Source organism: Lygodium microphyllum, chromosome 29 (assembly GCF_053477565.2).
Source record: "Lygodium microphyllum isolate KBCC chromosome 29, Lygodium_microphyllum_v1.1.10, whole genome shotgun sequence".
NCBI classification, from domain to species: domain Eukaryota; kingdom Viridiplantae; phylum Streptophyta; class Polypodiopsida; order Schizaeales; family Lygodiaceae; genus Lygodium; species Lygodium microphyllum.
The window spans coordinates 55,879,337-55,907,170 of NC_141163.1; the positions used below are offsets into that span (position 1 = coordinate 55,879,337).

Genomic DNA, 27,834 nt, shown 5'->3' on the forward strand with positions numbered 1-27,834 from the left:
GATAATGATTATCATGGGAGAGACTCTCAAACGTCTCATTCTCAATCACGTGGAGAGTCTTGTTTGTAGTAAGTCCAGTGGTCTTAAGTTCTTATTGACTTGTGACTATGGTGGTAGGAAGTAGGGTTATATTTGACCATAGTGCCATAAAATGCATGATGACAAGTGCAAGGAAAAGGGAAAGGGTAAAGTGCAATAAAATAACGATGATCATAGCTTCGTTCCTAGCAAGTCTAGCATCTAGATTGAAGAGATTAATATTGTGCAAATTGATTTTGATGATAACTATATACTTGCAACTTCTTCTCTTGATGTTTTGCAATTGATTGATGCCTCATCTACCTATGGTTAGTGTTGGTTGATTGATTCAAGGCCCTGATCAAGAGTGGTTTCACTCCTATTGCAACACTAAAAAACTTATTAGATTGGGTAATGACTTGGCACAATGTACACTATGTTTTGGCTTTGACTAAAAGCCCATTTTTGGCTTTTAGATAGTTGGATGATGCAGATTATGCTCTCTCTTTTGATGATCCATCATGGAAGCTTACCTATGGGGAACTTGTCCTGGTACAAGGTGCCAAGTCTGGCACTCTTTATCCCTTGTATTTGGGTCTATTGTCCATGTTTTTGGTAGTGCCTCAGTACCACATGTATTGTTATGGCATCACTTCCTTGGGCACATGTCATTAAAGGAAATGAAAATGCTTACTCGTTTTTGCAGTATCTTCTACTCCTTGACTATAAGCATTTTGATTCTTGTGATAATTGTCTTTATGGCAGCTAAACTTGTAGTTTGCATAAGAAGTCTAGTATTACGCGCATGGGTTAGCCTCTAGCTCTTGTTTGCTCTAATGTTTATGGGCCCATGCCTTGCAATTTATTAGGTGGCATGAAGTATTTCATTACTTTCATTGATGATCACTCACATGAGGTTTAGGCATACGCTATAAAGCAAAAGTTGAAAGTCTTGGCTATATTTCAGTGTTGGATTGCTTTTGTTGAGAACCAGTCTCGGTATATGCTAAAATACCTACGATTTGATAATGGGGGCGAGTACATATCTAAAGCCTTTGAGAAGTTTTATGATGAGAGAGGAATTAAGTGTCAGTTGATTGCCCCATACACCCCACCCTAGAATGGTATGACTGAGCGCATGTATATGACAATTTAGGAGTGAGTTTGGCTTAGCCAAGTAGGCTTATCACAACACTTTTGGGCTAAGGCAGTTACTAGTTGCATACATTTGATTAATTGATCCCTATGCACTACTCTTGACTATAAGGTTATAGAGGATGTATGATTAGGAAAACCTCCATTATATGCTCATTTTTTATGTCTTGGGTTGTGAGGCTTTTTGCCATGTTCCCAAGGACAAGCATAATAAGTTGGATCCTAAGTTTGTGAGATGCATCTTTCTTGGTTATGGGGATATATGTGAAATGGGATATTTCCTATGGGATCCATAGGCTCGAAAGGTTATTTGCAACCATGATGTTATCTTCCATGAAGAGAAAATGCATAAGCAGCATGACCAGGTCATTGAGGTATGCAATGTGATATTTCAAGAGGAGCCTCCTATTATTGTACAGCTCGCTAGACATCTTGCAATGGCTGATGCTTCAGTGGCTTCCTTGGACCAAGCAAAAGAAGCTCAATACATCAAAGGTGTAGCATCCAAGCATCCAAGATACATATGACATATATCCAAGACCACAGTACCTCAATAATCCTCAAGCCCGTATGTAAGTGTATGGAAGCAATCAAAGCATAAGTCCAATGCTCCAATACATGTAACCAAGGTCAAATCACATCTCAATAGCATCCGATCACCATGTCAAGACATGTAGAATCAATTTCATACATCATGACAACTACTAGAGTGCCCAAGAAGGGTAAACCTGCAATAGGCATAAAGTACTTCAAGGTAAATGATTGATGTATAAACTATTTATAGCAGTAAAACTATCAAGAAAATGAGCCAATGCAAGCTCAAGATCAGCCCTAAACCATGTCAAATCAATGTCATAACATCCACCAAGTGTAATGTATCAAATACATGCCATATGGGTAGTGCAAATGAGCACCAAGAGCTCAAAGAGTGGATGAAATGAAGAAGAATATGTTTACATGCACATATTGGATACTACTTACCGAACACCTTTCTCTTTTGTGAGTGTGTGAAATAGTATAAAGATTTCTTTTGAATTAGAGAATAGAAATGCTGCAATTTTGGGAAGAAAGACTTGTTAAATGGTATGGAAGTACCCTTAAGCTAAAATGTAGAATTAGTTGCATTCTAGTGGTTTGGAAATCAAGTTCAATGCTTTCAACATAATAGATATAAAAAACATGTATCTACATGAATTTTTTATGGAAATTTATTACAACCATGCTTATATCTATACATGGCATTGCACTTTGTTATCCAATGCAAGTCAATTTGTTGTGTGGTAGAGCTCTAAAGAGAGAGATGCTTACTACCACATGTGAGGGCCTAATGCCACACATACGCCCACACAAATGCAATATTAAAAATGCTAGAGTTGGCAAAACAAGGAATCAAAAAATTAAAAATGGCCTCTAAGATTACAACAATATAGAATGATGGATCAAAGGGCTAGAATAATACCCATTTGAAAAGATAATTCTTCCACTATGACAAATATCATCTCTAGAAGGTTTAGGATCTGAATATTAAAGGATTTTCATCTAATCAAAAAATTTCTTAAAAAGAAAAATATGTTGATATGCATGTATTGGATACCACTTAAACATGTCTCTAATCTTAGTGAGAGAGCAAAATCATATAGAGAATTCTCTTAAATTAGATGGCTAGTAATTTTGTGATTTTGAGAAGTTTGTTAGAGAGTTTGAAAATACCCTTTACCTAATATGTAGAATTGATTGTCTCCTAATGATTTGGCGATCAAGGTGTTTTTTATTTGTTACAAATCCAAAATATAAAAATTTATATGAATAAATTATTTAACTCACATTGTGGAATCACCCACCTTTTTGCCAATTGCCTTGGCGAAGACCATCCTCTAGCTTAACAATGGTACCGTTAGTTCCATTAGGACTATTTGATATCAAGACACTCGACGAGGAGGCCAAACCCATCCCGTTGCATGTTATGACCCACGCACAAACGAAGCAAGCCAACACATCATTGCCAAGACCTAGTAACCTGGATGCAATCTCAATCAAAAAGAAAAGTCCTAGGCCAAGAAAGAAAAAAAGTGAAGAAAATGTCATGTTAAAAATCGAGAGTACAATAACACTGCCTATTGAAAAGAGTCACAAAAGTAAGACCCAAACATCCCCTCCAAAGACGACTAAAAAAAAGAGTGCCAAGGTAGGAGAGTATCCCAACCCAAAGCACCCACTTGAAGCCATAGAAAAGGTCGAGTGCATGAGAGAAGCCCAAGAACACCTAAAGGATGCGAAGCTCGTTTTGGAGGATGAGATCAATGCTCTCTCTAGCGCGAGTATAAATTTTGGGCCATAACTTTAAGTAGCTAAGATAGATCCATCTTTTGTGCAAAATTGTTACCAAATTGGGATGGGCATTTTTCCTTTTGGGAGGCATCACCTTATTGGACCGTTTAGCCTAATGAGAGAAGAATAGAAAAATATGAGGATATCAAGGTGAAAGTGACATCAATTAAGGAAAAGAGAATATCATAACTAGACCATGACTCAAATTTTCTAAACTAGTCACATTGATTGCGTTCAAATGCACCATCTAGATATAGGCAAATGCCATTAGATAGCAAGGTGAAAGCAATCTATAGAAAAAAGCACTTATGACAATTAGACATTCAATTTGATACTATCCGACAATGGTTGAGATCTTGTACATCAATCACCCTATCAACAAACCAAACAAACACAACTTAATAATTAGCAATTGACTAACTTAAGTCGCAAATGGCCCAATGTGACCTGGATGTATGTTGGCTCTCCATACTCAATACTCTACACCTACAAGAGCAGTGAAACACCTAATCTTGATAGCTAAGAGATTATCAAGACCAGTGCAAACAACCCAAGTTTGTAAATGCACCATATATAGAAATAAACATATTTTGGTCTCAATTTCACTATAGTCAATCAACTATGTATATTAAGTTCACCCTATTACAAATACACTTGATGAGAGAACTTAGGGTGCCTAAACTACATACATTGTTGCACTTCTACTTGGCACCTATCATGATGAGAAATGGCTTGCATAAGCTCATGCACTATTGACCAACATATCAAAAATTCCACAACTTTATGTACTCAAAAAATACACTTGGACTTAGAAATAATGCCATTATGGCATCTAATGCATTACAAGTGCTACACAACTCATCCTTCTACTATACATCCATTAGTTGTTGCATCCTTGGAGATTCCCACCACCATCTCAAAGTGTTAAGCACAAGACCTAGTTGACACGGAGTGAAATCTACACATGTAGGAGAAAAGGAGTTATCCTTACTACATCCATACAAAAGCGAACTGCTGAATTTTGAACATACTTTACCACGACTTTGCTTAATGGTGCAATTATTCTCTACTGGCATAACATGAACTGCTATCTACTAATATCATACAGACTGATTAAGCTTTGACAAAAATTGACTGTTAACTTTCTCCATACTCCATACTAATGCATGCTGAGAGTGGAGAAACACCTTAGGTCTTTTTATCAATCTCAATAGAGAGGACCTGGGTCTGCAGGCTCATTTGTATTAACAGTATACTGCATATTAATTGGGCCCTGTTACCATAAGGATATCTTTGATAAGACATCCATGAGTTAAGCACTGTTAATCCACAATTTGAAGATCCAGATCTCCCATACTTATGATCCACTATTTGAAGATTAAGATCCCCAATACTTCATATTCAGGACACTCTTGTACACAACAGAGTTGGAACCAGAAGCGGTCTTGTCTGGGGCATCTACGGTACTACCAGACTAATCGTGTTGTGGAGACTTCTTCAGGATACACTATGATACTTTATCCCTGAACAGTAAACAAAGGCTCATAGAAAAAAGCTCATCAATCAGATACAGCAAGCCCAGTCACCTAAATCTACACTCGAGCAGACAATCTCTAAATGAAAGGAATGCCTCAATTGTCATCTGAATTATCTGATTCTTCCTGCTCCTGTTTTGAGATTAGCTTTTCTAGGAACTCTTTTCGGACTCTATCAGCTATTGCATCCTTGGAGGTTTCCCCATCATCTCCAGAAGCACTAAGCACAGGGCCCACTTGACACAAGGTGAAAGCTACATCTGCAGGAGAAAAGAATGTGATTAATACAAACACTTCTGAAAGTAAATATCTTTAAGGAAATCAACAGACCACAAGTCCCAAAAAATGACCAGAATTGCACCTTACATAAGGAAAAACCATGAACAATGCCTCAAACAATAAGCACACCACTATTCATACACCATGCACACATGCCTGTGCAGCAAACAGGCAACTGACAAAAAGCATCTGATGTTCAAACAGCTAGAAATACCTTCAGGTGTGCAACGCCTTCCTCCAAATTGATGCAAGCCTACTAAAGTTGCCTTCACATTAAACTGATTGTAAACCAGTACAGTGGGAAGGTTCCTATCAGGATAGTTCGGAATGCAGTCGGTAGATATTATCTTTACAAATTTAGTGCCTGGGTACTTTTTTGCCAGCTCTTCGAAGCATTGTTCCAATATCTCAGACTCTGGGATCCTGTAGAGCATTTTTTGATACTTCATAAGGCAATCAACCAAAAGAACGAGTATGAAACAATTAGCAAGAAAAGCCATACCCATTTTTAAATAGATGTACAACTACCCAAACCTCCGGTGGTGCATTAGACACTTCTCGTACAAAATCTGCCCCAACAATATGCAGAACTGATCCAAAGCGTGGCTTACTTGCCAGCTCTTTTAGCTCTGCTAAGCGCTTCTTTCTGCAAAAATTTATGAGCTGCCTTCAGTAAGGATAATTGTCTGGGCCAAAAACAGAGTCTTTAATTAGGGAAAGGTAACAGTGTTATCCACTCCAAAAAGGGCCTGTTGGAGAAGACATGCACAATTAAACTAAATATAAGATCTCATCGTGACAGTGCAGTCTTCATGCCACCAGCAACTATCAAATGAGAGCAGAACCATGTTGTGAAAACTAAAATTGTTAGCATATCATTGCACAAGCCATGCTAAAAGGCTACCACCTGAAAACATGAGACATTCAACCATTGCAATAAGTAAAGATTAACAAGACCAGGGATGAATGCATCAGAGATAGCATTCAAATTACCACATTCCTTCTCTTACTACTTACTACTTACAACTTTAGCATGCCTACACTTTGGTAGTGAGAACTCCTAATCTAAAGCTAAATAGCACCTAAAGCATCTTTATCGAAGGGCTTCAGGACAGCCCCCTCAGCCAGCCCCATCACTACACCTGAGTTGTTTGATTGATCCACCACCCTACCATGGACTTTGGGCCTCATGTATTTCTTGTCTCCCTTGAGGATAGTCTGGATGCGACCTTGTCTCCTTGTTCTAAGTTGCCATCTATATGTAGTGCACAACCAGAAGCGGCCGACCCTCCAGTCCAAATGATCTTGGCATATTGCACCTTACTCATTTCAAATGTTTGTGACGTTGATCAAGACAATACCACTCTTCCACCTGCATATCTTTAGATTCTAGCAGGGCACACTCTAGCTTGTACTCACTTTTCCACTGCACATTCCTCCTCTTACTACCTTACATCTTTAGCATGCCCATGGTTGTCATGTACTAAAGATATCGTTCCTCTCACGTATGATAAAATACAGTGCTAAATGGTACAAGTATGGAAAAAAAAATTATAAGTTTCAAAACAATAAATGTATGGGAAAAAAAAAGTTAACATGGTTCTTTTTGAACTGTAGATGATAGGACACATGTTTGCAGCCAAAATAGCAATGCCATTACGGTACATAAGATGAATACATGAGGGTAACATGCCAAAACCTCTATGGCATATGCTGCACGTACAACATGCGCTACAAGTAGACAAATAGGAGTGGATACATCATACAGCAAATTTATACAAAAAAGAGAAGTATAGGTTAGATGGAGAGAGAGGCCTAGGATAAGCTATCACTATCATCTGCATTATCAATGCCATCCACATCAAAGTGGAGAGTCTAAGGATGACCTCAAAGGCGAATGGCAAGATACTCTCAGGCTCATCCTCACTCACTCATGAGGCTATCATCATCATCAATGGCTTTCGAGGCAAGGAGTTATTCTTGTGAGGCACCGGATTGGAGCAACTACAGCCCAACATCACATATGTTTAGGTGCCACTCCTTGCTGATGTCAAAGGGCATCACATGATAAAGCCTTTGCCATCACCTACCCAAACTTCTCACCCACAACCAAGTTGACTACAAGTGTCAAGAGTGTTAGCTACTATGAGCTCTCTATAGAGCTTTGCAAAGATCATCTCCTCCTTATCTACCTCCTAATGCACACTAGGAAGAGCGTCACCCATCGACTTGAAAGTGTCAACGTTCACTCACACATAAAGATGAAAATTGTTAAGCATGGAGTTGAAAACTTAAAACTAAACTTCGATTTTAACCCTTATAATTTAGTTTTTAACCTCTCTAGGACTACCATACTAAGCATCGCCTACATCATATGTAAGTTAGTGCAGCAACAAACTAGCCACTCTAACCCTCATGTGCTAAGTCAATTGCAAATCTTCATGTGTGTGTGTGTGTGTGTGAGAGAGAGAGAGAGAGAGAATATGCACTCTAGTTTCTCTCACATTCACCTAAAGAGCAATCTTGGGCAAGGACTCTCATGGCTAAGGGCTAAAGAACTCAAAAGCGTTAAAAGAATTCTACCACCAAAATAAAATCCTCACCAGTGTATCTCTCACAAGGACATGAAATTTTAATGCTTTGCTTAGCATTTGATTAAAAGTTAATCAATTGTGCAAATATGACTTGCACATGTGAGGTGTAAGTTAATTATTTCACAATGTGAGACCCAAGACCCCAAGATATTAGTTGGTGCCAAAGACAAAAGTTGTAATAAGTTATACCTAGTAGGTATTAGGTGGTATCCTCTTATGTCCTTGGACATGCAAATTGGCACTAGAAGCATTGGGCATAGTGATTACGAAGTGACTTAGTACGAATGCACGAAGGACACTTTAGGGGTAGGGCAACAAAGTCCTATAAATTGGACTCGAGAGCCTATTGCACACCTTCATTGTGTGATCACCACTCTTGAACTCTTGGCCCGTTGGCCGACACATCCTTATATCGGGATGGTGTGGCTTGGTGGTATGGGATACCAACCCCTATAATGTGGTTGTAACCTATAGTGTTGCTAACTCCCAGGCTTGAGGGTGAGCCCGTTTGGCTCTACGGTTGGGAGCTAAGTCTAATGTCCAATTCTTTTTATGGTTAGTTTTCCTTGCATCATCGCTCGTGTGCAAGCTTGATCTTAGGAGAGTGTGAAAGAAAGTGGTGGTCGAAGATTTTGCTATCGATCAAACAGGTAAATGAGGAGGCAATCTTATCGAACGACAAGTGTAGAGCAATTGGGACCTCAGAAATGGGACGTCCATTCCTGCTGGGATTTGGCGGACCTAACATGACAATAGTCAATTGAAAGAAATAAGAGATTGACTTTGATCCACGTGTGCAACCAAGGATCATGTTGCCTTTCTTGATGATAAACGTGGAGGGCAATCCATTCTTTTGAAAGGCATGGCTGATTTTTTAAAACACCACACGTAACTTTCTTAAATTTAAAAATTTTGAAAAGAGAATTCTTGATCCTCATTTAAAAAAGAAAAAAGAATGGTCTTCTCTTTGAAAGACTTTACCTCGACATTTACTGTTTAAGCTGCCTCCCTCCTTGGTCACCTCACCACCCAACAAAACAATTCGCCCCCCTTCCCCCAAAAAAAAAGAGGATCTAATCCTACATCTAAAGCAGACTGTTTCTGCTTCTCCTAGGACCTACTCTCCTCTCTCACATTGTTTAGGCTCCAAAAAAATCCTCTCTCTATTTCTCCAAAACCTCTCCTCTTTGTAAAATCATGTCTTCTCACGGACTATCTCCCTTTGATGCATCCATTTCCATTGAACCTCAAGACAGGGAGGATGCACATCCAGCTTCTTCCGAATCGAGCACACGTGCAAGCAACATCTCGAAGCTATTTCTTCTTTCAAGTCCAAAGAAGATTCATCCATTGTGGCGATTCTCCAAGCTCAAATAAAGAAAATGCAGCAACAATTAGCCGAGCTACGCACTCCCCATTTTCCATTTGTGCCCACATCCATGAGAACATTGCCTCTTCAATTCCAACCCAATCCCTTTAAAGGGGAGAAGAAAAAATGTGATAAGATGAACAATTCATGTCTAGCCAAATGAATGGCGTATTTTGATTTCTATCAATTTAATGGCACTCGACGCATCACGCAGATAAAGATCGTGTTACACAGAAAAGCATATACTTGGTGGATGGGTTTATGCCCTAAGCCGATGACTTGGGCTGATTTTCAATCTGTTTTTCGGAAATGTTTCATGACCAATGATTAGATTGAACATTTTCAAAAATTATTTAAGCTTGATATGGGAAAGATGAGCTTGGATGCATATTCACATAAATTTAAAGATTTATTACATAAAACGAAGGCTTTGAATGATCCTCAACCATTGCTCAATATATGATACCTTTTTGGATTGCTGTCACACTATCAAAATGAGATGCTTTGTAATCCTCTTCACTTGCTCAAGGACATCTATAGATATACAAAAAAATTTAATAATACTTTGATTGCAAGTAGACAATCAATCAATCGAGGGTTCTCATCGAGTTGTCTCGATCTTTAAGTCAAAGAAGTCATCTACCTCGACAACAACTCATCAACCAACCTTGAAGTTGCATGAGAAAAAGGATCGCAAGCATAAGGTCACTCGCAACGAGCATCGCTCAAACGGCCGTTGTTTCACATGCTATCACGAGTCATTTTCACAATGGTGATCGCAAGTGTCTCTAGAATGCGCTTCTGTATCAACTACAAAGGCCTCATTGGGAACCATCAAAAATAAATATCCGTTGCCGAGGATGAAATACCTTATAGATCGACTTTGTGATATGTGCTATTTCACCAAAATCTATCTAAGATACAGATGCCATCAAATACAAATAGCTTTCGAGAATGTTCCAAAAATTATGTTTCGAATGTGGTATGAACACTATCAATTTTGTGTTACCTTTTGGATTAACTAATTCTCCTACAACTTTCAAACTAATGATAAATTATAATTTTTGTTTATATCCTGAAAAGTGAATAGTCATTTTTCTCGATAACATTCTTGTTTATAGTAAGTCATTGGAGAACCATGCCAAGCACTTACATATCATTTATGTCTCTTAAAACGAGAGTAATTGTTTATCATACTATCCAAGTGTGAATTTTTCCACACAAAGCTGTTATACCTTGGTCATGTTATCTTGATTGATGACATTCAAATTTATCCCAAAAAGGTACAAGTAGTGCCAATTGGCCTATTCCGAGAACCACAAGGCATGTAAAACCTTTTTTAGGTTTTACGAGGTTTTTTTGAAAATTCATTAAGAATTGTGCTCATATTGCCTAACCCTTAAAACAATTGCTTAAGGGTACCTAAAGCAAAAAGAAGCACATTAGTCTGCTCGTTGTTTGAACTAGTAAGCTCGATCAATGTTTTCAAACATTGAAACAGCTTGTTACTACTGCATTGCTATTGTAAATTATCAATCCAAATAAACCTTTTGAGATTCATACAAATGCAAGTAATTATGCTTTTAGTACTATCCTTTATCAAGATGGCCAACCTATCGCGTTTGAGAGCTATAAACTCGCCAATGCCCAAACCCATTATACTACTCAAAAAAACGAATTATTGGCAATCATCCATGTGCTTAAACTATGGCATTGTTATTTCTATGGCATCCGGTTTATTATTTGGACAGACCACTACTCATTGAAATACCTTGGTTGCAAGGCAAGATGGGCGGACCTAATACAAGAGTTTGACTATGAAATTTGCTATAGAAAGGGTGCAACCACTATGGTTGCCAATACTCTTAGTCAAATTCATGAAGTCAATACCTTGTCCTCTTCCGAAATTTTGACTAATCTCTCTCTCTCTCTCTCTCTCTCTCTCTCTCTCTCTCTCAAAGGACATTGTCAAAATGATCTTCACTTTGATAAGATCTAGCAAGTAGTTCAAGAGGAACCTAGTAAAACATGAAGCATGGACGGTTTAGACGCCCAAAGACTAGCTATTGAGAGAAAGATGACAGAAATGTATTCCATTCGAAATGGATTACTTTTTAAACAACACAAAATGCATGTGCCCAATGACCACAATATCCGCAAGAAAATTTTATACGAGCGTCATGACACACAAGCGCTAGACACCTTGGCATACACCGAACTTTGGCCCTCATCAACCGTTATTTTTATTGGCCACATATTAAGGCTTTGATTGAGTCTTATGTGCATTAGTGCCTATAGTGTCAACTTAACAAAGCTAAACAACATAAACAAAGGCAAAGATATTGCATCCTTTACAAATCGTTGATAAGAAATGGAGTAGCATTTCTATGGACGTTGTAGTAGGATTGCGTTGTATGAATCGAGCTCATGACCCAATTGAATCCTAATTGATCGATTGACGAAAAAGGCTTGATTCATTCCTACAAAGACAAATACAAAAAAGCCACGAATTGTCCAACCACTTTGTCAAACAACTTCATAGACTTTATGGTTTGCCTGATGAAATAGTCAGTAACCAAGATCCTAAGTTCCCTGGCCACTTCTAGCAAAGGTCTTTCAAAAATTGGAAACTCTATCGTCCATGTCATCCTTGGAACATCCAAAGACTAATAAACAAACCGAACGAACAATCAAATTCTATGGAGAAAATACTTCATGCATATGTCTCCTGTAGACAATCTGATTGGAAGTATTATCTTTCTCAAATTCATTTTGCTTATAACAATACTAAGCATTCGGCTACTAATTATAGCCCATTTATGCTTATATACAGTTTATGAGCCAAAACCACCGATAGCCACAGAGCTCAAGGGAGTGAAAATGCATCCCATAATTGACTTTCTACAGAATATGCAAGAGATGTTAACAATTGCAAAGGAAAGTATTAAAACAGCCTAGTATCGTGCCACATTTTACGCTAACCGATATCATACTTCTAGGGAGCTCCAAGAAGGCATGTGGATTTACCTTACTCCCAAAGGACTCTAATTCAATGACTACCGGCAAGTGCTATAAATTGTCTTTAAGGTATTGCAGTCATTTCCAAATTACCGAGACAATAAGTAGTGTATCCTATGAGTTGGACTTACCTTCAAAAATCCGAGTTCACCCTATATTCCACGTAAATCATTTGAAAAAACGATTGGGATAAGATGAGCAAAGTATTCCAATTGAGAAAGTCCTATGGCTTAAGGATACTACTCGTTACGTTCCACTCAAACACAATAGTCAAGTGGAAAATTTGCCCAGAGGCGGAGGCTACTTGGGAGTCGGTACACTCATTGATGGGTCGTTTTCCTCACTTCATCCCTGAGGATATTTCTGAGGACAATAATCACTCATAAGGGGGGAAATATTATGCCTGTGGATATCCGGATGGGTGCTAATAGCATTAGTCACAATGGTTACAAAGTGACTTAGTACGAATGCACTAAGGACACTTCCAGGTTAGAAGAGTCGAGTCTTATAAATCGGAGTCGAGGCCCTATTGTGCACATTCATTGTGTGATCACCACTCTTAGACTCTTGCCTCATTGGCTTACGCATCTGTACACCAAGATGGTGTGGCCTCATGGTATAGGACACCAACCCTTGTGAAGTGGTCATGACCTAGTGTGTTGCTAGCTCCTACACTCAAGAGTGAGTCCATTTGGCTCTACAACTAGGAGGTGAGTCTAATGTCTAGTCCTTTTTATGGTGACTTTGGGTTGCATCGTGTCTCGTCCACGAGTTGAATCTTAGGGGAACAATTCATACTCAGTGTCAAATTTTGGCCTGGACCAACTTGTTGGCCATTAATGTCAATAGTGATATTAAGAAATAGGCGTTAATGGTTATTAATGCAAGTCTAGGAATTAGTAGCTACTCGGGGATACTTGAAAGAAGATTTGGCCTAGCCAGTTTAATTATTGTTTGGTTGCTGAAATTTATTTTCTCAACACTAAAATAATTATTAAATTGATTTTCAAATTTAATATTCTAAAATTTAGTAAGTTGGATAATGTTGGAAAATGGTATTGGAAGGTTGCCACTTCGTAAAACTGGCCATGCAAGTGGTAAGAAGGCTATTGGTACTGGTGGAAGTCTATTCCAACCATTGTGAGAGAGAAAGAGGCTACTGGAGACGGATGGGAGGCTTCTGAATTGTTCTACAGCATTGGAGACCTGCCCAAAAGCTAGCAATAGCTGTTTGAAGGCCTCTTGCAACACAAGTAACAACCCCAAAAGGGCCAAAACAAGCAAGTAATAGAAATTGGAGGTTGGGGACAACCATTTTAAACTCCCAGACTGAAGGCAACTATAGTGTATCTATTAATCCCCTCATTCCAACTAGCCAATCTTTAGCACTCTCATCTTCCACTCCTACGCACACTCCTACTAGAGGACATTGCCAATTTGTGGATCTTCCTCAATCCTGCCCTCTGTCCACATGGTCTACAACAACAGGCAACCTGATCTAAGGGACTCCTACGGCATCATCATTAACTTCTGCATGACTCCTAGCTGCCCGTGACCATCATCCATCCAAGCAACAACAGGCAACCTGATCTAAGGGACTCCTTCAGCATCATCATCATTTTCTGCATGACATCTAACTACCCGTGACCATCATCCACCCAGATAACTCATTTCAGCTCATTTTCGATGTTGGGAAACCAAATTATTCAATACATTCTTCCCTCATTCCTATTTTTGGTTTCCACTTACAACCCCAAAAAGGATTTCAAGGCCACCCGAGAGACTTCAACGCGCAACACTCAAGATAAATACGGCAACTAACTCCACCCATTCATCCAATCCCACGTTCATTCGTTCCAATGTTTTGTCACTCTCTTCCAGCTCTCCACTACTGCTCACACCACACCAGTAGGGCGTTCCAATTCGTGGTCTCCATCTTCTCGTGCACTAGGCACCCTGTTCTTCTGAATCTTCCAAGCTGCATTTTGGGCTGCAAACACTCTCTCTCCACCAAGTATCATCACCCATCACTTGGCAACTAGACTTCTCTTGCTAGCAACCTCTCCTTCTTAGCACCTGCTGGCATCAACTTCCACATGCTCCCAAGTGCCATCATCCCTAGCTGTGTTTTGCAATCCAAGCCCACCATAGCATCAACACCACCTCTAGCAAGCACCTGTTGTTTCATCCAAGCTACATTTTGCAATTCTTGGCCAACTTGGGGTCAGATTTCCTCATCTCGCAAGCTGCCCTGTAATTCCTCATCCTCAAGAGTTCTCATCCATAGCTGGTGATCTTCTTCCTTGACTCCAACAACACCAAAGGATTGCATTCCACTCCCCCAACAGTTGGCCTTCTTCAACATTTATCTTCTATACCCTACTGCTCGGAGGACTGCATTTCGCTCCCTCTACAATACAAATGTCAAAAGATGACATACCACAGAGAGACAATAGGGTTTACAGGGAGGAACTCAGAGTGAACTCAACAAACATGGAGAAGAGAATAGAAGAGAGAAGAAACTCTTATGAATGGAATGATGAAGTCCTGAATCATGGAGTGAATGTGATACAAGGAAACAAGGGTGCCGTAGCACAAGGAAGATGATGATGGCAGCCACGAACCAAGAACCACAATGTTCTCCTGAAGGGGTGTGAGGGCAGTGGAGAGACTAGAGAGAAGACGTGATCGACAGAATGAATCAGCCGTGAGGAATGAATGAGAGTGACCTATAAATAGGCACACTCAATCTAGGATGGCACCCCTTTTTGGGGCTGCAAACCCTAAACGCAAAACGCAAAAACGCACTAGCTCCGTGACTCCATGCTAGAAGGAATACGAAGGCTTGGCCACCAAGACGCTACTGAAGATCCAAGGGCACCAATCTAGGTAGATCCTCTAGATCCTAGGAATGAGTAGAGGAAATGACTGCTCAAAGGAGAGCCACTCCTCGAAAGTGAAAGGTGGTGGTGTGTGAAGAACTTCGTGGCACATAGGGTCCCTCTCTGAATCGGAAGGAGTAAAAGTAGGAGGCCCCTCTAAAGCCGAAGAAGAACTGGAAGCCCCCTCTGGGGGCGAAGTAAGAAAATCCCCCTCTAAATCCCAATCTGAGAGAGAGAGGAAATCCAACCACTCATGGCTCACTAACTGCAAAGCACCTGATGACGAAGAAAGTGTCGTCGGTCGTGCTGAAGAAGGTATCTAGGGCTCGAAAGAATAAGCCAGAAAGCACCCAAAAGTGGCCCCTCGAACCCAAGTGGAAGAGGATGGGGAAGGAGGCTCAAGATGAGCCAAGGGTGGAAAATAGTCGCGGGCTCTCAAGAGAGGGGACTGTGAAGGAGATGTGGGCCGTGGAAGCCACTGTACCCGGAAGTAGGTGGGGAAAACCTCTACACAATGGGGTGGTCTCCAGGAGGGCTTATCGCCTCATAAGGTCTTAGAGCCTCCGTGTGCTCGAAAGGACTTAGTGTGTGTCGGGTGCAGCTTATTGCCTTGAGCATAATACTCTAATAGCCAATGCAGAATGATCTCCGTGGCCCAAAAAGGAGAGGCGCCACCAGTCTTTGTCTTCTCTAATGAGGAGAATCTTTGTAGGCAAACGCAACCAAGGAAGGTTGGATCTGATGCAGACGATATTGCATGAGAGAGAAATACTAAAAACGCAAGAAAAACAAGCAGCAACAATCAGTATGCTGAAATCAACTCCGAACAGTGTGTGGTAGGCTAGAAACAGGCACCAAACTGTTATAGACAGCAATGGCCAGCTTGGACCGTGATGTCCGCGTCCGGGGTGTGGGCAGCAAGCTGAAATACCTGAAATCTGCAAAAACGAGAGTATTTTCTGAATGGAGAGTGATTATCAACAATCGCTCTGCTATAAACAGCTGCAAACTGCGGGTGGAAGACTGGAAACAAGCACTAGACTGTAAATGACAGCAAGGGACAACTAAGACTGTGATGTCCACGAAAGGGATGTGGGCAGCAAGCTGAAAACACCTGAAACCTGCAAAAACGAGATTTTGATGCAGCGGAAAGAAGAGAAGTGGATGTCGAACCCGCCACCGGTCTTTGCCGTCACCAGAGTGGAGGATCTTGCCGCTGTTTGAGCAAATCCAACTCTAATACCATGTCAAAAGATGACGTACCAGCGAGACAGTAGGGTTTGCGGGGAGGAACACGAAGTGAACTCGGCAAACATGGAGAAGAGAATAGAAGAGAGAAGAAACTCTGATGAATGGAATGATGAAGTTCTGAATCATGGAGTAAATGTGATACAAGGAAACAAGGGTGCCGTAGCACAAGGAAGATGATGATATCAGCCACAAACCACAAACCACAAACCGCAATGTCCTCCTGAAGGGGTGTGAGGGCAGTGGAGAGGTTGGAGAGAAGACGTGACTGACTAAATAAATCAGCCGTGAGGAATGAATGAGAGAGTGGCCTATAAATAGGCACAATCAGTCTAGGATGGCACCCTTTTTTGGGGCTGCAAACCCAAAACGCAAAACGCAGAAACGCAAAAATGCAAAAATGCAAACTGCGGGTGAAGGGTGTAGTGTTTCTCAACAATAAATTCCCTTCAGGAGTTGCCGCCTAATCAAACAAAACAATGCAATCATCTTCAAAGCTTCAGCTCCATTGTATCAACTTTGATTCACTTAGCATGATTCAATGATGCATCATCATCTTCTTTTTCTTTTGTGTTTTCTTTGAGTTTCTTGTTCTCTCGGTGTTTGCCATAAACTCTGCCTGCAAACCCTACTGCCTATTTGATATGGTATAAGTGCATATCGTTCCGTTACTTTGCTTGACATAGTATCAAAGCCGACGAGCTCAAAGAGCTCAATATCCTCTTCATCGGAGAAGGTAAAGATAGGTTGCAAATTCAACATCACCTCTACCTTACCACTTACTTTTGCTACAACATTGGGAGATACCCTTATCTTTTTCTTTCTCCCACCCTCCCTCTACAAGATTTTCACTCCAATGCTATGGCCTCTATCCAAATAGAAAAGCCAACACATCTAATGCATATTAAGTCCTTACAAGGAAACGAAGGCTCTAAGATCTCATCCAAGCACTACAACCTCGTGGTAACCACCACAATGCACTACAAAGGTTTCCACCACCCATTTTTGGGTACAGTGGCTTTCCTAGCCACCAATTCTACAATCTACTCCATCAAGAGACAACGGTTGTTGGGTATCATCTCATCGATCCGTTCCTTCAAGAAAGGTTGTTTCGACTCCTTCCTCTCCTTCGGCTCCGTTGTCCGCTCCACTAAGAGAGAGTGCAACTATTGTCCACCCCTAGCTCCCCCAAAGCTATCTATTTCTTCACCTCCCTTGTATTGCTCCACGGACACCAATTGCAAGGTAGACATTGAGGAGATTTCGTATGATACCCCTCCCTCTTCTACTCAAGTTCAAGGCCACCTCTAGGAGCTACCTAGCCTTTGTTCCATTGGATCCCCAAACATTTAATACCTTCTTCGGCACTGTTGGCGGCATTTCCTTCATCTTTAGATTTTTGGGAGACCATGATCCATGAGTTTCTTGATTCCCTCTCTCTCTCTCAAAGGGGGATTCAGTGGGGGCTCGTCTTCCTTCTTCAAAGGGGGATCCCATTCCTTTGACTTCAAAGGGAGTCCTTTTTCCTCCAACAATTCTTCTCACCCCTTGTCAACAACCCTTTACCTTCTTGGGAGGGTTGACATCTCTATGCCACAACACCCATTTCCTTATCTATTTACTCCTCTTTTTAACATTGACTCCCAAGATCTATAGGTTCATCCTAGTTCAAGGCTTTGGATGTTTCACCCACGGCTAGGTGGCTAGACCTGCATATACCTTCCAGCATGGAGTAGTAGAGCTTGTTGAGTTTTGGGTTCTATCAACTCATCATGTCTACATCTCTTCATTACATGTTACCTTACGGGTGGAACACTGGGCTCCGCGGGCTGATCTTCTCTCTTGCACTCCTCTTTTTCACTCCTTTTTTGGGCATGAGAGGGGGTGTTGAGAAACAAGACATTCAATACATCTTTTCCTCCTCCATTCCTATTTTAGGTTTCCATTTACAATCCCAAAAAGGCTTTCTGGGTGTCGAGATAGAGTTAGGGTGCCACCCAAGAGACTTTAGTGGGCGACACTCTAGATAGCCTGTGCCTAAATATACAGCATTGATTCCACCCATTCATCCAATCCCACATTCATTCCTTACGATGTTTGGTCACTCTCTTCCATCTCTCCACTGTTGCTCACACCCCGCCCAAAGGACATTGCACTCTGTGATCTCCATCTTCCCCTACACCAAGCACCCTGTTCTTCTACAGCTTCCAGGCTGTGTTTTGGGCTGCAAACACTCTCTCTTCACTATACGTCATCACCCATCACTGTGCAATTGGACTTCTCTCGCTAGTGACCTCTCCTTCCTACTGGGGTCAACTTTCGCATGATCCAACAATTTGCATTTGGTAGTTTGTGGCCTCTTTAGGCTATGTTAACCTATCTGGAGGTTGCTCCATCATCGGGTGACCATCTCCTCCACAAAGCATCTGTCAGAGAGAAGCAATGCAGAAGGGAATGACCGAGACAGAGTGAACAGAGAGAGGAGAGAGAGTGTGTGAAACGCAAAAAACCTGCAGTGAAGAATGCTGGATAAGGATGCAAAATTATACATGGGTGCACAGAGAATATCTACATATGTCTCCACCTCGAAGATCTTGGTCTCCGTCAGCCCCGAGGGCAGTCTCCGCGGTCTACAACCTGAAATCTATGAGACACATCACACAATTGACCAAGACTACTGGAGACAGCCTATAAATAGGCTGAAAATAATGACTTAAAAAATACAGGCTGGCTGCATTTAATGTAACCGACTGCTGCAATCTGACTAACTACTGTCCAACTGCTACCACGTGGCAACTAGCTGATTGCCTGCCACATGGTGCCTGCCTATCCAGGTGATGACTCTTAACACCCCCTCTCAAATCCTAGACAAGGCATAAGACAGAGAAATCTGGAATGTCAACGAAGTAGAGATTGGGGAAGTGTCTTTATAAACAAATCTCCAAGATTATCCTCGGTCTTATAGTATTCCACATCGATGGTCTCATCCAAAAGCTTCTCCTTGATGAAGTGGTACTAGATCTCAATGTGCTTCGTTCGAGCATGGAATACAGGATTCCATGCCGAGGCAATGCAATCCTCAATGTCGCAACGCAGAATAGTAGGACGAGTCTAGGGACAGCCAAGCTCCTCCAACAATCGCCAAAGCCACACAGTCTCACATATGGTAGAAGACGCGGCCCGATACTCCACCTCAATCAAAGAGAGGGCTATCGTGGGCTACTTCTTGCTACTCCAAGAGATAACACCTACACCCAAGGTAAAACAATAGCTTGTAGTAAACCGCCTATGGTCCACCACACCAACCCAATCCAAATCACTCCAACCTGCAAGAACAAGAACACAAGCACCTATACCTATTGGATAGGAAATCCCTAGGTCGGAGTTCCCCCTCAAAAGCCATAGTATCCTCTAAGAAGCCTACCAATGCAACTGCTAAGGTGCGCTCATGAACCCAACCAAGAGACCTATAGCAAAACATAGATCAACCCATGTGTCAAGGAGCCAAGTCAATGATCCAATCAACTGATTGGTAGTGGGTAGCATCCACCAAAGGAGAATCTGAGTGTGAAGTGGCCTTCCAATTCAAATCCATAGGAGTAGAAATGGACTGACAATCCTTAATCTCAAAAGTCACCAAGAGCTCTTGTACATATCTCTGCTAAGAGATAGAAATCCCCCTCTTAAGTCTGATAAATCTCATGGCCCAAAAAAAATGGAGAAGTCCTAAATCTGTCATCTCGAACTTCTCATGTAAGGCTACCTTCGTCTCTTGGACCCTTTGGGCATGGTCACTTGTAACAATCAAGTCATCAACATACAAACAAACAACACACGACCACCCTCGGAAGAGTGCACATAAAGCTACAAATCAGCCCTAGAGCACCGATATCCCAACTTTGCCTAGAGAAAGGAGTCAATCTTCTCGTTCCAAGCACGCACAGCCTCCTTCAGGCCATACAAGGCCTTCTTCAACTTGTAAGCCTTCCCATCTGAGGAACCAAAGCCAAGAGGCTGCTCTACATAGATCTCCTCCTTCAAATCACCCTTCAAGAAGGCCGACTTCACATCCAACTGAAAGATGGGCCATCTCTGATGACCAACCAAGGCAAGAATAGCACGGATAGTCGCCGTACGAGTAGTAGGGGCAAAAGTATCATGGAAATCAACACCTGGGCTTCCATCGCTTTCCGCAAATGATCAAAGCGTAAAGCCTCCTTCACTAAGGTAAGCTCTCTAGCCTGCATAACATGGGACATCAAATAGTAGTTAGAGCAAATAAGGTCCATATTATGTGTCTGGTGACTCCGTGACCTCCATGGTCCATCCTACGGTTGCCACTCCTCAGGGACCCCCTCAATCCTTGAATCTTGAAGCGTGTCATGGGCCCAACGAGGAGTCCGGATCCTGCCTCGGCACTCTCCATCTGCTAAAGTTTGTGGAAGATCCACCGACAATAGAGAACCAATCGGTGAATCCGGTGGCTGAAACCTAAGCTCCTCATCTGAATAAGAGCCCTCTAAGAGATACAGGCTCGAGAGGAGCAGTCACTAGGGCCCAACTATCACCAGGATCTCCAAGAACAGGATGGTCCTCACCCCCTGTGGGGCTGGATCCTCCACGAACCGAACATAATAGCTCGTGTAGACATTCCGCTTAACCGGATCAAACAATCAATAGCCATGAGACTACGAGCTATAGCCTATAACCACATGCCTTTTAGAAGACCCTTAAAATTTGTCAAGTTTTGTCTTCAAGATGTGTACATAGGCATCACATCCAAAAACCCTGAAATAAGAAACATCTAGCTTTGACCCAAAGTACGCCTCATAAGGAGTCGTACCAACAACAACAGAAGTAGGGGAACAATTAAGGATGTGAACTGCAGTAGTCGCAGCCTCAACCTAGAGACACTGAGGTGTTTGATGATGCTCCATCATGGTACGGGCCATCTTAATCACACTACAATTCTTTCGCTCCAAGATGCCATTCTCCTTAGGGGTGTTTGTATTGGTAAACTCTTGGTGAATACCATGATCTACACAAAACAAGCAAACTTGTTAGAAACAAATCCTCTGCCCTTATCATATCATAGGGTCTTCAGCTTCCGCCCCGATCAGTTATCCTCAGGCAACCAATCCTTAAAGTTGGAGAAAGCCTCCGACTTCAACTTCAAGAAATAGGCCCATGTCATGTTGTTGTAATCATTTACAATGAGCATGAAATACAAGCTCCCTCGAAGGGAGTCCATCCTCATCGGTCCACAAAGATGGGTAGAAACAAGCTCCAAGGGTGTTGAAGACCTTCTCGAAGCCTTGCTAGGAACGACATCACGAGTCTGCTTCCCACAGATGCAGTATACACAAGGCTGTTGACTCACCACAATATCCGACAAACCTAGAACACACTGGTCCTTAGACGCCTTTCGAAGGCAATCATAATTAAGATGGCCAAACCGAGCATGCCAAAGCTCAGACTGAGTTTGAGAGGTAAGAAGAAGAGAAGTCAAGGCAGAGGAAGACCGCAACTGGTAGAGTCCATTCTCCTCATAACTTGAAGAATCAACCTATATCGATCCTCGATCAAGAATCAGAAAAGAATCCACGTCAAATTCGACCAAAAGGCCAAGGGCACAAATCTTGTGCACCGAGAGAAGATGATACCCCAAAGCCGACACAAAGTACCTCGAATGCATGGGCACCACCATGCCCATCTGGAATAAGATGTATGTTGTCCCGTCCTTGAATAGGAATAGACGAACTATCACCAATGAGAATCTAACCATGAGAAGGTCGCAAATGAGTAACACCTGTGAAAGGAGTCATGTGCTAAGAGGCACCACTGTCAGCAATCCACTCCCGAGTGAATGGGGCTGTCAACGCAACATCAAAAGCCGTCAGGATTGAATCCTCAACCACATCCAAATGGAGGAAAGCAGCTGATGACAGAGCACCCACCGCTCCGGAATCCTTGAAAGATTTCTCTTTCTTCTCCTTATCAGAACAATCCTTCTTCCAGTGACCTGTTTTGCCACAAATGTGACAAGTAGACTCCTTATCTTTGTCCTTCTTAGATTTGTCCTCCTTTTGGTCCTTCCTCTTCTTCTAAGAGGGTTGACCAACCAAAGCCTCAAATTTTGAAACATTGGTTCCTTTCCGTTGCTCCTCTTGGTCCAAGGACATAGGAACCAACTCTTTCCACCGAAGAGTCTCAGACCGCCCTGAAGTAATCAAAGCAGCATAAAAACTACCGAAGCGAGGCAGTGACTGTAGTGATCACCTTCCTCATGTTTGGAACTTGCATCTAAAGTTGCCTTAGCTTGTTGATATGCTCCCGCATGGATAATGACTTGTTGACACTCATGGTCTGCATTTGCACTCCAAAGAGACTCGCTTCACGACGATCATCTGATTATACATCTGATCCAACTCTAGCCATATCTCCCTAGCCACCATCAAATGCTCTATATGAGAGATAACAACTGTAGTACATGAGAGAAGTAAAAACAAGAAAATGCAAGCATTGAGTTTATCCCAATGTGCCTAAGCCTTTGCCGACTCCACCTTCTCACTGGAAGAGAGTTGAGAATCATCACGCAAAGAAGGACAAGTGATAGCCTTAGTAACAAGCTCCACCAGATCATAGGACTCCAATATGGCAAGTATCATGACCCGCCAGATGTAGTAGTTCTCACCATCAAGCTTTTGATCTGAAGGAAGAGCCAATAGGATGGGCACCTTCCGGTCCATGATCGCCTGAAACTCTGTCTCGACCTCAAAAGACATATTCACCTACAATACCTACACAAAACACAAATAGCAACCCCCTCTAACTGTGAAAATACAGCTTGCTAGGACTATGGTTCGCTTGTCGCACTCCCTGCTCACCCGCCAAACCGATGAAAAGGTAAAATCTGCACTTGAAGGCCCAAAACGCAACCTTCTTCCTTATCTAACAACAAAAAAACAGCAACAGCTTCAACAAATCTTCTCTTTTCTCGCATGCCCACACTCACCTCAGCCTTGTTTTGATGCGCAGTCCACCTACTCACACTTGAACGCTAAAAATGCAGCCTTATGTCGAGTTGAAATCTCCTCTTAAGTCCTTCAATGCTCTGATATTATGTTAGAGTGAAGCAATGCGGAAGCGAATGACCAAGACAAAGAGTGAACAAAGAAAGAAGAGAGAGAGAGAAAGAGACAGTGAAACGCAGAAAATCTGCAATGAAGAATACTATATAAAGATGCAGAATTATACAGGAGTGCATGGAGAATATCTACATATGTCTCCACCTCGAAGATCTCTGTCTCCATGAGCCCTAAGGGTAGTCTCCACGGTCTGCAACCTAAAATTTGTGAGACTCAATGACTGCTAGAGACAAAGCACTATAAATAGACTGAAAATAATGCCTCAAAAAATACAGGTCGACTATAATGCAGCCAACTACTACAGTCCAGCTGACTATTGTCCAACTGCTGCCACGTGGCAGCTCGTCGACTACCTGCCACGTGGCGCTTGCTTGTCCAGGTGATGACTCTAACAGCATCATCATCCCTAGCTGCACTTCGCAATCTCGACCCACCCTAGCATCAACACCACCTCTAATAGGCACCTGCTATTTCATCCAAGCTATGTTTTGCAGTTCTTGCCCCATCTGGGATCAAATTTCCTCATCTAGCAAACCGCCTTGTGATTTCTCATCCTCAGAGTTCTCGTCCGTAACTGGTGATCTTCCTCGACTCTCACAGGACGACCAAAGGATTGCATTTTGCTCCCTCGACAATTGTCCTTCATCTTCAGCATTAACCTTCTATATCCTATTGCCGGGAGGATTGTGTTTCGCTCCCTCTATAGTGCAAATTCCCTTCAAGTGTTGTCACCTCATCAAATAGGACAATGTTGTCATCTTCAAAGCTTTGACTCTCTTGTGTCAACTTGATTCACTTAGCATAATCCGATGATTCATCATCATCTTCTCCTTCTATGTTTTCTTTGAGCTTGTCCTTCATCTTCAGCATTTACCTTCTATATCCTATTGCCAGGAGGATTGTGTTTCGCTCCCTCTATAGTGCAGATTCCCTTCAAGTGTTGTCGCCTCATCAAATAGGACAATGTTGTCATCTTCAAAGCTTTGGCTCTCTTGTGTCAACTTGATTCACTTAGCATAATCCGATGATTCATCATCATCTTCTCCTTCTATGTTTTCTTTGAGCTTCTTCTTCTCTTGGTGTTTACCATACACTGTGTTTCTCCCTACAAACCCTACTCTCTCTCTCTATAATATGGTATGAGTGCATACCATTCTGTCACCTTTCTTTACATCCAACAATTATCTTCATTAAAATACCCTACCTTTTCTATTGTATCAATCCTCCCAAGACCCCAATTCACTCCTGTAGCAACAGTCCCCCACATCATCAGCCATGCCTATTGCTATTTGGAGGACATCTTCAGCTACTACAGCTATGATTTTATTTATTGCCATGAAGGTTGTCCCATTGTCTGCCCAACTTATTGCATCACATCATATTGCTAACAAATCATCTTAACAACTTGTCCTTGGGCTGGGTACACCGCTACTAGCAAGTTTCATTGTCATCAAACTTTGTGGACTGCAAATGCTAAATTTCACAATCTGTCTCAAGTATGACATCCTCTAATACCTCCTCCACGCAATTTTTCCCTAGTCCTAAAGACATGAAGGTTCAAGGTCCCCCAATTGTATCATCTACATTCTCGTTCATACAATTATCATTCAGCATTCTATATGTTGTGTTCTCCATGTTGACATACATGTGTTTTGTATGTTTGCCATACCATTTCTTTACACCATGTACCAAACCACAAGCAAAGGTAACAAACATACGATTCAAATAGAGCCAATTATCTCAATGCTTAATCAAGTGCAAGGGTGGCTCATAGTTGTATGGTTCAACCTATGGGTCCGAGGTAGGGACACTAAAAAATGTACTAGAATGGGTCTACAATCTATGATAGAACACAACCTCCTACTACCACGAATAAGAGTCACTTGGAAAGGTTGAGAAAGCGGCAACCCTACGATACTAGCAAAGCAATTAGCTGCGAGACCTTCTTGTCAAGAGAAAACACAAGTCCACACTCCAACACTACCACGAACAAAAGACTGAATGTTCCACAATGAACTTCAAGGCACGGACATACACTGCGCTCTGATACTAAGAAGAAATAATAGGCACAATGGAAGGAGAGTGAACAACAAAGGAGATAGATGAATACAAAGGCAAAGAGATGAAGTAAGGGCCCCTAGGCTCAAGGCAAACAATATTGAATGGTTGAATGTGTCATGAACTAGGTATAAAGGAAGCTATAAATAGGTGTGAAGTGAATGATATGGCCGACCTTGTAGCTTGTAGGAAAAGCTAGGGCAACCTTAAAGAGAGAAAAAATGTTGTCCAACCTAAATTAACCATCTAGATACTAGAAGCATGTAAAAATTTTGGGAATGAATTCCTATGTATTACATGCCTTGATATGGAGCTAAACACATAGTTCCAACATTGGTTTATACAAGTCACACATTGCAACAAGATCATGGCTAAAGTAGATACTGTGATAATGAAAAGCTTAAATGTTAAGCAATTTTTTCTTGAGATCTTGCCATGGTCTAGAAGTCTTATGTAAAACCATCCATATGTACAATCTTCCGAAATAGTCTTAAACAAAGTCCATGCATGCTTTGAATTTACTAAAGTGGAATTAAGAGAAAACATATGCACCCTTCCTTCTTTTTCCCATAGGTAATGAAGTGGAAAAAAAGGCTTAAAGTGGAGTAACATTGGAAAATTTTAAAATGAAGCTAGAAAACAAGATGAGAATCAACCCTTACACAAATACCTGGGCCCCATTAAGAAATACTAAATATGCCCTCACAAAATCCCAAAAACTACATGCACAAGCAAGGTAGACTAACTGTCATAGAGGATCAAGATAAGTAGTAGTAGGACTAAGATGTAGTCACATACAATGTAATACAATATCTTTAACTAGACGTAGGAGACAATTAGCACTTGAATACTTGTAGTACATAACTAACCGTCAGAAACAAGAAACTTGAGAGGGATACATACCCTAAAACGGATATCATGGTAAAGACGAATCGTGCCGATTGACTACTAAAATATTAAAATAACTTGGTCTTGCACTTGAATGATCATGCACACTCACTCAAGAACCAGACTTGCCACATTGCCTTTAGTGACTAGTAGGTGTGCAAAGATGGCCACAAAGATTCCTAGATCAAACCTACACGATTAGGTTAGGGTGCCCATGGCAAAACATTACCGACATTGAAATCAAAGGACCTAACCCGTCCGGACAAGGAAAATTTTAGGTCTGAATTTCAAATGAAGGACCGGACTGGCTCTTGTGTTTTACAAGAGGGTACCCAAAATTTTCACATGGGCATGGGCAAATGATAGGTGGTTCCAACATTAAAAGAAAGGCCTACATTGCAAGACTAGTGCCAAAAGTTTTGAGACAGACCTTATACTCGGCTGGAAAGAGACACAATGCTTCAATAATGTGACATAGTTCTGACCTGTATTCTTCTAGAAATCGATCATCCTCAAGAGCAGGATCATCCTCCAAATCGGAAAGCTCCTCCTCTGTGTGCTTGTCGATCCAATCTTTGTCTTTAGAGGCGTGCTCGTACTCAGAGGAAGGGATCCAAGCAGGCGGCTTGAAAGGAGGGGGCTGGGGGGGAAGATTCCCTAACTTACGTTGGATGTCATCCCACTCCGTGGTGGTACCCTCCACGTCCTTATAAACAAAATGATAGTCCCCCATCTGTGTCTGCTGCCAAAATCTTATGGGAAGCTTCTTCTAATAGATCACCCTTTGTCCAAAAATCCACGGCAAGGAAGTGCCTTTCCAAAAAGATCCTGAACGCAAAGCTCAAGCCACCTGAGTCAATCTGTCGCAGGTCTGTCTGTATATTGAGGACTGATCGGCCTTGCTCTCTCTCTCTCTCTCTCTCTCTCTCTCTCTGCCTGAGTTGCAGCGTGAAGCCTGCAGTCACGCAACCATGAAATCAAGCAGGACTGTTTGCCAGGCAGTCGCTCAGATGCATAGATGTTAACCTGTTCGCTGCTCCACAACACAGTGCTCCTTCATTTCCTGAGCAGTCGCGCCGCAGCCCTAACCTGTTGTGCTCGCCTTTGGCCTTGGCGCCTCAATTCTAATCTGTTGTGCCACTCTATGAGATGCAGATTGAAATTTCATCAATAGTGTACATTCGGTTGGGTTTTCTTTTTAATAATCGATAATTAAAAAGTAAAAGGTTACAGCATCCAAGAGATGCAGGAAGACCCTAGTCCATATCACTCACCTTTCTACAAAAACGCTTGAAGATCCGGTGCTTAGATCTA

The 27,834-nt window shown here is 41.7% G+C and overlaps 1 protein-coding gene across 1 annotated transcript; it reads right to left on the reverse strand.

The window, feature by feature from the left end:
• Positions 1 to 4,389: 4,389 nt before the first annotated feature.
• Positions 4,390 to 27,674, reverse strand: LOC148010659 (Thioredoxin superfamily protein). The gene is made up of 4 exons (XM_087671831.1): positions 27,006 to 27,674; positions 5,818 to 5,961; positions 5,530 to 5,738; positions 4,390 to 5,296 (listed from the first exon to the last, which is right to left on the reverse strand). Exons 1-4 carry the CDS (start codon positions 27,251 to 27,253, stop codon positions 5,133 to 5,135), a joined length of 765 nt encoding a protein of 254 aa, XP_087527957.1. The 5' UTR covers positions 27,254 to 27,674; the 3' UTR covers positions 4,390 to 5,132.
• Positions 27,675 to 27,834: the final 160 nt, after the last annotated feature.

What these genes read in the sequence shown, in the direction of transcription:
- LOC148010659 (XM_087671831.1), bottom strand. Translation starts at nt 27,253, where the DNA reads ATGGGGGACTATCATTTTGTTTATAAGGACGTGGAGGGTACCACCACG. An exon ending in CGATTTCTAGAAGAATACAG is followed by an intron (nt 5,962 to 27,005) that starts GTCAGAACTATG and finishes AAATTTTTGCAG; the next exon opens with AAAGAAGCGCTTAGCAGAGC. An exon ending in AAGGCGTTGCACACCTGAAG is followed by an intron (nt 5,297 to 5,529) that starts GTATTTCTAGCT and finishes TTTCTCCTGCAG; the next exon opens with ATGTAGCTTTCACCTTGTGT.